General features: G+C 44.0%; 1 protein-coding gene and 1 long non-coding RNA gene across 2 annotated transcripts in view; one reads left to right on the forward strand and one right to left on the reverse strand.

Moving 5' to 3' along the window:
- Positions 1-12,384, forward strand: part of PLXND1 (plexin D1) — a 281,158-nt gene that overhangs the window by 125,201 nt on the left and 143,573 nt on the right. The window contains exons 10-11 of the mRNA XM_069206314.1: positions 6,696-6,785; positions 11,795-11,888. Coding sequence (XP_069062415.1) covers positions 6,696-6,785; positions 11,795-11,888 — 184 coding nt within the window. The remainder of the gene's footprint in view (positions 1-6,695; positions 6,786-11,794; positions 11,889-12,384) is intronic.
- Positions 1-12,384, reverse strand: part of LOC138258961 (uncharacterized) — a 93,262-nt gene that overhangs the window by 69,609 nt on the left and 11,269 nt on the right. The window lies entirely within an intron of this gene.

A 12,384-nucleotide genomic window follows, 5' to 3' on the forward strand; every position in this document is an offset into this window, starting at 1 on the left:
TTGTATATGTAATTTATGTATTGTGAGTAATATTCTGTGTATTAGTATTGTTGTAATATGTTTTAAGTCCTGTGTACACGTATTTCTGCAAACTGTTTTATAGTCCTGTAGTATATCACCATAGATCCGTTTTGCAATATTAAATTCTTTTTGAAAATAAATATGGAAAAGAAATTAACTGAGAAGCAACAGAATTAATGGCTGTTCTTATAACTTAGTATCAAATTTGTCCCTACCTGTCATTTTTTGCCTTTTTATGTTGTATTTACCCTGGGCAGGAGAGGGTTATAGGGTTTCCCCTAATTTTGTGCCCAGCGGAGGTCTGTGGTCATCAGAAACCACAAACACCCACCCATAATGCCCTAGTCTGTGAGTGTTTATGTGTCCTTCAATTGTGGCACCTTAGGCAAAGTGGCATTTTGACATAGGCACTCTTTGGCCCCACCCATAGGACACATTTACTGCTTCTAGGGGGCTACTACCCCCTTGCTGGTGGTGCCCTAGGTAGTCTTCTGGCATTCTTTATTCGGTGCAACATTTCTACCTGGATAAGCCATGAACTTGACTTGATAATGCAAGCAGAAGTGCTCAGATCATTCCACACAGGACCTGTAGCTACCAATAATCCTTTTCTATACAGTGCTTTAGACCACATTTCTGATGTTTCTAAGCACTGTGAATAATGGTTGTTCCTATCGACAAATAGTAGTCAATTTACTGGCCTCAGGAGTAAGAGGGCTGGGTTGGTCTTGCTGGGATTCAGACTCATGATTTTCACAGCAGGTGACAGTGGTAAGTGTTTAACTCACTTGGCCATCCTAGTGGCCTAACCCCAGCACTGGGCCGGCACCACCATGGAAACTGACCAGTTAGGAAATGACCTTATTATTGCTTATCCGTTTTATGACAATGGAGGAATTGGGTGCATTGGGACAAAAACAAGAATGTCTTCTGGCTAAAAAGAAATACTAACTAAAAGGCCATAAACTACCAGAAGCAGCTAGAGTCAATTAAGGGGGTTATTCCAACTTTGGAGGAGGTGTTAATCCGTCCCAAAAGTGACGGTAAAGTGACGGATATACCACCAGCCGTATTACGAGTTCCATAGGATATAATGGACTCGTAATACGGCTGGTGGTAAATCTGTCACTTTTCCGTCACTTTTGGGACGGATTAACACCTCCTCCAAAGTTGGAATAACCCCCTAAATGTTCTCCACAGAAATCCAGTGAAATTCTACAAACCCACATGAAAGCAACTAAACCCAGAAGAAACTATGATGTGGTACTTGTCACTATTGGAGGCCTAAAATAATGTAGAGGATTGTGGGATTAGAAGTATCCGTAGCTGCTCCCAAATCTGCTTCTGTTCTGCACAGTGGGTTCAGATGCACTTTGCAGGGACATCGGCTGAAGAGCGGGGGCAGAGGCATGGTGGGATGTTGGAGAATCATTCCTTACCGTGCTTTACAAGGCTTGCTGTTCAGTATGGTGAGGGAAGGCAGCAGACTTAGAGTGACAACTTGCGATGGCACCACATAACACAAAATGCCTGCAGAAATAGGCTTTCTTATGTGTATGGGGAGTGCTCCAGAAGCAAAATAGCATTTCGCCTGGAGAACTGAAAATCCTTGCACTCTTCATGAGGCTGTAGGATTGAGTTTTTTCATTTATCCTGACACATTAATAACGCCTCATCACCTGGTGTAACACTCTAACCTTTCAAGGAGCCGGGGGCCTCTCTTCTGGAGGAGAAAGCAAAGGGAGCCCCTCCCGATTTAATAAGGAGGAAAAACCTTTTTATCAAGAGGAGACAAAAACTTCAGTTTTCATGTAGGATAACACCAACGTGTATGAGAGGACATCCCTTCCAGGCCTCACCTTACAAAGGCATTCCCATTAACCGTGAGCGACCACTACTTAACACCTTATCTCCTAGAGACCTCACATCATCTTGAGAAGACAACCACTTCAGCCAATCTTCCAGGTCTTGTCACTTGGATAACTCTACCTGTGTGGAAGGAGCCAATCACTGCAAGGCTAGTCTAGAGGAGAAAAAATTACATTTTTGACCCCTTCAGGATCATCTGTAGGAGAACACTCCACCATCCTCCTCCTCCTCCTCGTGATGAGGTTCTTTCTCCTCCAGAAGAGGTCTGAGCAGGAAACAACTAGTCCAGTTTCCACAACTTTAGGTGCAATAGAGCATTGTCTGAAGCTAGGGTAACACCCATGGAGCGGAGGGTCAGACCCCAACAAATAAAGAGCTGTGTTGAAGGACCACTTAAGTGTAATTTCAGAATGTAACTAAATTCTGACTACCATGCGCCATGAGACGCTTTAAGGCACCGATACTGAAAGTACGGCCCGGGGGCCGCATGCGGCCCACTTGACTTTTACATGCGCCCCCCTGGACAACAGGAGTACAGGGTTGCTCTTCACGCGATCGTAAATAAAGAGGCAATTGTTTATTTCAAGGTTAACTGGTGTTAAGGTAAGAAAGTAACCAGGGAGTTCTGAGCTTCACTTTAGAAGCAAGTTCATTTTTAAAGACATCTTGCAGCAAAAGTGTACAGTCACTCTCAAAAAAGTGTATTAAGTTAACATGCAGTCCATTTCACCTAAGTATAATTTATTGTATCAGTGCAATGAGAAGTAGTAATTTAAATGTGATAATTTTCAAAGAAGAATTTAGAAACATTTATTTTCACTTCTACCCTGACAAATACGCAGTAGTGAATTAAACAAGCAAGTCAGATGTTATGTGCACTTTTTGAGTGGCCTGGGTTCATATTATAGATGAACAACATTATAGTTTATTAAATCAAACACAGAATCAGATTTGTTTGGTGCAGACCCTGAACCTAAAATTAAGCAATTGCCTAGGATCACACAATTTGGAAAATTGGGGAAGCTAAGATTAATCCCAGGTTTTCTAGTTTCATATTGCTCAATTCAGCCATTAGATGTATACCCTTTGCCTCTCCTACCAATTCTTAACCACCAGTCCTCCCAACCCCCTCACCCGACCGCCATTCCACTGGCATTGATGCGGCCCTCGGTCACGTCACAGACAAAACTTTTTGGCCCCTGGAAAAATGTTTGCGAGTACCCATGCTTTAAGGCATGGTCAAAGTGGGCAATTACCCAAGCTCCCACTAGCAACGTTACCCCGAGCCGGAAAAAGTACTTTCTGTTTAACTTTTTCCCCTATCAGAGCCTCCCAACATCTTCTCTGCCTCCCTCTACTTCTGACTCTGTCTCTTTTCAGTGCCATCCTGAGGATATTTGGGAGCCGAGAAAGAAACATTGTAACTGTGTTTGTGTAACTCTTTTACCGAACGTGAACGTGTGATTAAGTATTGTTTGCCACTATGCAGGCTTGAATTAGCAGATAATGTGAAATTAAATTCAGAGTTGTTCAGAATAAGATCCTTTAAAATATGCTTTGTCTTGGATTGACACCGACATCACAAGAAAATAGGAGCCAATATATTAGGATTAATTGCAGCCTGTAAGAGCAGACACAATTAGAAACAGAGAAAAGTGGTAGGAATGTTTTGAATGGTCCAAAGATTAGGGCTCTGCAATATGCTATTGTTTTCTCTCGCAAAGTTTGGGTAATTCTTGCGACTGTTGACATTACAAGTAGTTCGCAAAGTTTTCTGCACTTCGGCTCCGCTCCTGCACCTTTTTAAAATTCTTTCAAGAAAAGAAAGATAACACCCAGGGGCATAGCTGCAGGGGGTTGTTTGGGGTATTACACCCCCCCAATTAATGTATTTTCTGGTAAATAGGTGGGTACAGGCGCTCTCTGTCTGGTATGGCGAGGTGTCTGTCGGATTTCACCAGAACGTTTTACATACAAAGAGACAAACATTCACTGTCTCTGTTTTGAAAGTCTTAAAAAATGAAGTTAGTTTACAAAATATTGTGTTTTTACTAATCCCTAGATTAGTGATTCTTCTTTCGCTATATTTCACTGTCTCCCTCTTTTTCTTTATCTCATGTTCTCCTTCTCGTCTCCTCCTCTACAGTGTCTGCATCTTTGTACCCTACCTTTCTCCATCTTAAAAGATATATTTGGCGGCAAGAGGTTGTGAAATGTGGGGGTTGTGGCTGCTGTGACTAAGACGCGTGTGGTCGCCCCATGGAAATCCCCAGATTCCCCACGAGGAAAGCTGTTTTTGTTTTTTGTGTGTTTGCTTCCGGTGTTTGTGGGCACTGGACACATGGCATTCATTGTTCTCACTAGACCTCACTTCTTGGAAACAGAGAAACACAGATAGCCAGAAAGACCCTTTCCTAGTCTGATGTATAAGTGCACCGAGTCGTTTTGGTAGGTGAACAAATACGTCCTCTGGTCTGATCTGTCTTTGACCTCAGGGTCACGGGTTCAAAGTTCGGTAACAATTAACCTGTTATTCAGCACCAAGATGTCTCGAGGGGTCATCATGCACTTTAGAAACACACATTTTGGGGCAGATTTATTTCTTGCGCCCCTTAGCGTCCCCATATCCCCACCATGGTAGTGGTGTATTTAAAATACGGCGCACCACGGCAGTAGTTAGGGTGACTAGCATCATCATTTTTTACGCTAGTCCGGTGCTTTGCAGGATTAGCGGCAAAAATGATGACGCTAAATCTGCAAAGCACCCAGAGAGCCATTGTAGTCAATGGGAACCTCTTTTTAATGCCCCTTAGTGCCCCCATAACGCCACCATGGAAGTGCCGTATTTAAAATACGGCGCACCATGGCGGTAGTTAGGGTAACTAGCATCATAATTCTTTACGCTAGACCAGTGCTTTGCAGGATTAGCGCCAAAAATGATGACGCTAATTGTGCAAAGCACCTAGTGGCCCATTGTAATCAATGGGAGCCTCTTGTTAAAGACTCGACTTAGCAGGTGTTAAAAAATGCCAATAAAAATGGAGCAAAGGTCTCTCATAGATTCCTGTGCACTATTTTTTTACGGCCCTCCTAGCGCCAGAACGCCCCCCTTGCACACAATATGCCTGCCGCAGGCATAATGTGTCGTAAGGGGTTACGAAGTGGCACGATGCAAGCATTGCAGCACTTTGTAAATATGGCGCAGCATTTTTCCTTTTCCAAAGCCACATTAGCGTAAAAAAAAATGATGCTAATTTGACATTGGAACGACTCAAGGCCAGCATAAATCTGGCCCTTTATGTTATGTGTGTACACATAAAAGACGACCAACAATTGTAAGGATGCACAGAAACACAGGCAGGTGGTCAAAAAACACACACACCGGGATACAAACAAATAGGCATAGCCAAAGATACATCAGCTTGTATGCAAATGCTAAAACTCATTACAATACAATGTGTAGACACACAAACATGCAACAAAAAGGAGCTTACAAGGATGGGCACTGTATTTAGACAAACAAAAAGAGAGACACATAGCCAGGGGCACTATGCAGATATTTCAGTCGCGCCTCATTGGTTTCCAGGGTTACAGATAACAAACCCGAAAGCTCTCTTTTGTGGTAGTGTGGGCGAGCAGTTAGGCTTATCAGAGGGTAGTGCTCAGCATTTGTTGTACTCACAGAGGCAATAAATGAGACACACTCAAGGAGAAACTCGAGACCAACTGTTTAGAAAAATAGTTACTTTGTTTATATTATGTTTCAACACCTGAACACTATTACCAAAATAAATACTGATGCAGTTTGAAGAGAACAAGCAAAATACTTGATATGTCTTTTAAGTAGTAATGCAATCCTATGGAGAAAAACACATATATTGCATATGGGTACTCAACAGCAACTTACAGGACCAGTCTTCAGGAGTTAAGGTAAGTAAGGGGCATTGTCTAAGGCAGCACCAACAGGTCACATCGGGGAGCTCTGGGGCACCTGGGTGCAGAGGTGCTTCACAACGTTGAGTGCCCCATTGGTTTCAATGGAGCTAGGCCTGGGGAAAAGAAGCTGCAGGTTAGGACTGGAGGGCCAGTCCGACTAAGCCAGATGAGCTCCTAACATCAAGAAGAAGAAATGGAAAATGCTCCACATGGGCAAATATATTTAGAATTGGTTATAAATGTTCAGGTGTCTTTGCCTCGTCCCCAATCCCTTCCAGTGCAATCCATTTTATTGACACCTTCCATGGGACAAGGCTGGTCCTTTGTGCCACTAATCCAAAGTGGGCACATTCAAAGGTGTACAGTTTTGTCTCCACAGATTAGTACTTTTTTTAAACAAAGCTAAATTTATTGCAACAAAAAGCTCTGCAAAATCGTACCTTTAGTGGGAGAACTTCCTCCCACAAAGGTTTTTCGTGAAAATGTCAAGTTTGCAAACTTCTCAAAGCTCGATAAAATAAATGACTAGTACACTAAGCTATGTTTTTTCCTAATTCTGTAGAACTCTAAGGGCTTTCTGTAGTCATTTTGATTCCATGCTCTTTGATGCTCAAAAAAGTCTTATAACCCTTTAAGCGCGAGTGTGCCCGAGTTGAGATTGCGTATTATGAGGTAATGGAATTGTGTCATAATAATGCCTTTGTGATGAGGGTTCCAGAATGGTCACTTGGAGACGGTGCACCTTGGGCAGAAGCTTGTCCTAGTTTGTCCTGGTAAAGAATAACTGAGAGCCTGTTGCTTCTACTCCACACCTCAGTAGTATCTTCAGTGAATCCCCAAAAACTCCATCTCTGTTTCTCTTTCACCAGGATCAAGATCTACAGTGCTCGTTCGGACCGGATAGGACATTTGAGGCCCGATGGGTGGATTCCTCGACAGTTGAATGCAGTAAAGTTCTGGTAAGTAGGTCCTTGTTTGATTAAAAGGTTTTTTTACTTTCTGTGAGGATGTATTTTTGGTCTGTGACCTCGATAAAGTGATTTGTACACAAATGACGAGTGCCACCTACATAAGACAAGGCAAATATTTTCAGCAGCTGTTTTGATTTGATGATTTGTGCAAATTACCAATTCTTTCCCTTCCAAATGTTTGTCAGTTCTGATGGGGCTAACGCACAAGAGTGTAGCCTGTCACTCTCCCTTCAAGGGTTTGTCATAATCAGTGAGCACTTGATGGTATGCTGTTTTGCTGAAGTTGTTTGAGATGTGTTAGAAAGTTGAGAAATTAGATTTTCGTGGAATGAGTTAAACTTGTCTTCGTCACTCGTGATGTATGTCATTCCACACATATCATAGACCACCCTCTGGCAGTAAATGAACACAATTTTACCCTTAGACCAAGTGAGGAAAGGAAATGCCAGCCTTTAGGTCATCCATGTAAAGATGATGCCAAGGCATGGATGATACCCATTGCAGACACTTCTCAGCAGTATAGTACACATTTGGTTTTTCACAAAATAACTTTCAGTTCTAGACCCAGCCAATTAATAACAAGGCACAACACTATTGTTACAGGTTAAGAACATGTTTCTTCTGTGTAGCTGCTCTTTTTAAGATTTCAACAGATTTCAGTGGATCATTGCTGCACAACAACAACACAACACAATGCATATTACACACACTGTTGACAGTTGTGCCATCCGGCCCACTAGGGGTCATTTGAGGTTTTGTCTCTTCTGTTTTCCAGTGTGTACATCAGAAGGGTACCCAAACCCCTGAGCACAGTGTTACAGGGTGTTTACTGTACTCTGCCCATTCTATTTGGGGGGCTGGTGGTTGGCAGCAGCTAAATTCTAGTGTGGGGCATATATCTATACCATTCTAATAGTAGCTTATCGACCCTCTCCATTGAAAACCTACTCAGTCCCCCAAAACTGGGGTTCCTCACTTCCTTTCTCCTGCATGTATGTTGTGAGTCTGGACGAGTGGCATCCATGTTGTGCATAATATGTTTGTATGCAGGATGGATGGTGACCTCCCTGAAGCCATGAGGAATGTTGCACTAGCCGGAGGGTTCCCTTCCATGTTCCTCGTGAATGAATCCTTCCCCATTTATTTCTCTCATGCACTGCCCTTTGGCCATGGAGGTCTACAGAATCCACATTCAACCCCAGCCAGGCCTGAAGCGGACAACAGAGAACTAGCCAAAATGTTATCTTCCACCTGTACACTTGCCCACTAACATGCATTCCCTAGCCAGTGACTGACCTATTGCTCCTCACATCCATGTCCTTTATACACCTTCATTAGGAATTGTCTGGGAATTTGCAAAGACTACACTCAGGAAGTCTCTACACCTCAGGTCAGTTGGTTCTGCTCCCATCTGATCTATTTGTTCCCTACTGTGGATGGTCAGTTGCGTATTTGAATCGATTACAGCCTTTGCCTGTCCCCGGTGCCCCCTTAGGTGGCCTGTGAATTGGACAAGTCTTTCAGGACCAGTTCCTTTTTTTTGCATTTGGGGTTGTGGAGAATCCCTGCAGCATCAGATGTGTGGGAATTGTGAACGGCAACAGGACTTTGGATGCTGTTTCCCCAGGTCTAGAACGCTGAAAGGTGTGCTGCTGTGACCTCTTCGCCAGAGGAGGAAGAACCTGCAGAAGACAGCCCAGGACGTAGCTGCCAAGTTTCTCATGTCCATCCTTGATATTCTGATCCAGTCCATTTTTTTCTTTTGTATTCTGGGACTTGTAGTTCTGTTTTATAATGGAAAAAAACAAGACTAAAAGTCACAGAATTCCAAGAAAAAAACCTGGACTGGAACAGCACATCACACATGGACCTGGGAAACTTGGCAAGTCTGCCAGGAACGTGATTTTATTTTAGCACACACTTGCTACATCATATCCCTGAGTATGCAAGTTCCCAGAACACCCCATTTGCAGTCCATAAATGACAAGAGTAGTCCTCTATTGGCTGGGGTTGATCAGTTTAATCCCAGAATTGGGTGACTCACAACTTTACCCTTTATATTAAAGGTGGCTTTACAGCTTAACTGCAAATCAAAGTTCCCCTCTTCTTAATTGGCATTGATAGGGCCTGTGGGAACAGTAGGCCCATGGGTTCTCCCACAGTTTGACAATTTTTACTGTGACCAGCCATTCACATTATATTGCCCTGTACAATATGATACCCCTGTGGGACCTACTGAAAGTACAAAGGGGCTACTCCCACCAGCCTGTTAGGTAAATGGAGGCCCTATCCTCCAGTACCCTGTAGTTGGGCTGTCCGCCACTTCTAGAAATCCCCTCGTGCCTTGTGGGGATCTGTGCTTCATTACATTTTCTGGTGCGGCAGCCCCATTTGGGCTCAGGCTGAAGAATCCTGAGAACCACAGAAGAAAAAGTGATAAAAATGAGAGGGTATTAATATCTGGGAAAGGTACACGAAATTCTAGAGCATAAGTCTGGAAATGATGGTGGCAGGGTGTACACTAAGGTCTACTTAAGGAAGAGTCCAACTGTATCCCCCATCTGCTGATGTTCTGCAACAAGACTTAAACCCTCTGACACTGTGCACCTCACTGGACCGAGCCTTAAATATGCAGAAATTCTGCATTTGACAGTATCACACACAGATCTTCAGAGACTGTTCCCATCTCCAGCTGACCCTAACGTCCTCATGCTGTGCATCTTACAGAATGAGCGGTAGATTCTCAGAGGCTCTGCACCTCACTGGATTGAGAAATAGATCCTCGGAGGCTCTGCACCTCCCTTGTCTGACCCTTAGATCCTCAAAGGCTCTGCACCTCCCTCAATTGAGCCTTAGATCCTCACAGGCTATGCACCTCCCTCAACTGAGCCTCAGATCCTCAGAGTCTCTCAGAGGCCCTGCACCTCACTGGATTGAGCCTTAGATCCTCAGAGGAAGGCTCTCCACGTCACTGGACTGTGCCTTAGATCCTCAGAGGCTCTGCACCTCCCCCGGCTGAGCCTTAGATTCTCAGAGGCTCTGCACCTCACTTTACTGAGCCTTAAATCCCCAGAGGCTCTGCACCTCACTGGACTGAGGCCTGGATCCTCAGAGGCTCTGCACCTCACTGGACTGAGCCTTAGATCCCCAGAGGCTCTGCACCTCACTAGACTGAGCCTTAGATCCTCAGATACTCCTCACCTCACTGGACTGAGGCCTGGATCCTCAGAGGCTCTGCAACTCACTGGACTGAGCCTTAGATCCTCAGAGGCTCTTCATCTCACTGGACTGAGTCCTAGATCCCCTGGGGCTCTGCTCCTGATCAGCCAGAGCTGTAGGTTCTAGAGTACTGCACACCCTACCAGATTGAGCCTTAGATCCTAAGAGACTCTGCACATGATGGACCTGAGCCTTAGATATTCAAAGACTGTGAACCTCATTAGACTGAGCCATAGCTTCTAAAAAGCTGTGCACCACACCAGCTTGAGGTTTATATACACAGAGGCTGGGATCCTGACCATTGTGAGCCTCAGATCGTGGGGCTGGTGCACCTGACCGGCATTAGCCTTAGATCCTCAGAGGCTGTGTACCACATTAGACTGAACCATAGGTCCTAAGAGGCTGTGCACCTGACCAGCCTAAGCTTTAGCTCCTCAGAGGCTGTGCACCTCATTGTATTTAGCCTTAGGTCCTTAGAGACTGTACTCCTGACAGGCTTACGGTTTACCTCCTAGGAGCCTGTGCAATGCATTGGGCTGAGCCTTAGATCATAAAGGGAAGCCCACCCTCAGGTTAAACCCTAAATCCTCAGATGCTGTGCAATTCACTGATGTTAGGCTTAGATGTTCAGAGGATGTGTTCTGCACTGGACTAAGCCTTAGACCCTCAGAATCTCTGCATATGACCAATGTGAGTCTTGGATCCTCAGAGGCTGTGCACCTGGCTGACCTGAGCATTAGGTATGCTGTGACTGCTTCTTAATGGTCCAAAACATAGATCCTTAAAGATATTTTTTATTAAGTCTTAGAGCTTCATTTCAATTAAAATTCTAACTAGATGAACCTTAGATCCTCAGTGACTCTGCCTGACTACAACAAGCCATAGGTCCTAACAGCCTGTACCTGACCACACCAAAGGCTGTGCTCCTGATTAAACCAAGAATGTGCTCCTGACCAGACCTATGGTGTAGCCAAGATCTTCATGTCTTTACGGATAAAATCAAGCATTCCTTCAGGATGTGGGCCTGACTGGACCGACCATTGATCCACAGAACCTGTGCTTTTGGGTAGGCCACGCCTAAGATCATCAGAACAAAATCAGACGTGTGCAGACAACAGAAGGGTCTTACACCTAAAACTGGGTAGATGTGCATACTCTTGGGTGGCATCATAGGTCTGGAACACATTCCATTTAGAGCTGAGATGAGTGTCGTCTTTCCTCTTGGTCCCTCTGCTTGACTTGTTTAGTTTCTGCTATTGTTTTTTTTCCAATTTTAATCAATTATAATACAGTTTGTGAAATTTGCTGCAGACTCTAGGGGCGACCGGGGTGCTTCACTTTTACTATGAAATCGATGACATAAAAGAAGGCCACGTCCCATAGAGTGCAGAGCGGAATTGGAAGGCGTAAATATTAACAATATTAACTACAAATTAACAAGACGTTGAATAGGTGTAGTAGCGGCGGTGGTTAGCTACAAAGGCCACAGAGAAAGCTCAGGTGGAAGCTCCAGTTTTGCTATAGTTAGAACAGACAAATTGTCTCAGTTGATCTGCATCAACCATCACTTTTCTTACCAATGTACAGCCTTAACCCCTGTTCCAGATATGATTGATGAAAATGCCTAAACGGTAGCCTAGAAGGCTAATGTAACTACAAAATATATATTTACATGTCTCATTTAAAACTGACAATTGACTAGCTAGTGATGTGTAGCCTGTTGTTCTCGACCTCCGTTGAGTTCATGCACCCATGACTTTGCTCCTTTCCTCTTGCAGCTCCAGACCTTTGAGAAGGAGCAGGTCTTCCTGTTGAGCCTCCAGCTCAAGAACTACCCAGGGCGGTTCCTCGACAGCCCAGACATCATGACAGGTTTGCGCATCTTTCCACTTCCAGAGCATCAACATCCAATTTGTCTTCCACTACTGAATAACTCCCACTATAATACAAAGAAATACATGGACAGGATGTTCCAACAAAGGAAAATAATTAATATATATGTATGACATTTTTCCATAGCACATAATCCCCTCCAAGAAAGGTTCTGGAATAGAGCAGGAGTTTAACTAGAAATTAAGGTAGGAAAACAGATAGGGTTGCGTAACACCTGTCTTTTCTAAGTGCTCACGTTGTGTTACCTTATGTTGGATACAATGTACAGTACAGAAATGGAGAACACCACCTGAACTTGATTTTCGTCGCATAGGCCTGTTTCTAGCTGCATCCAAGCCACAGGTGAGCCAAACTCTCTAAGTATCTACCTTGATGGTTCCTGTCTAAGTTTCTGGTTGATATTTCCAACTAATCTAGTCTTTTAGCTTACCCACTTTCTTCTTCGGCCAGAACACAACTACTTTGGCTACAAGCT

This window comes from Pleurodeles waltl, chromosome 9 (assembly GCF_031143425.1).
Source record: "Pleurodeles waltl isolate 20211129_DDA chromosome 9, aPleWal1.hap1.20221129, whole genome shotgun sequence".
Lineage (NCBI taxonomy): Eukaryota > Metazoa > Chordata > Amphibia > Caudata > Salamandridae > Pleurodeles > Pleurodeles waltl.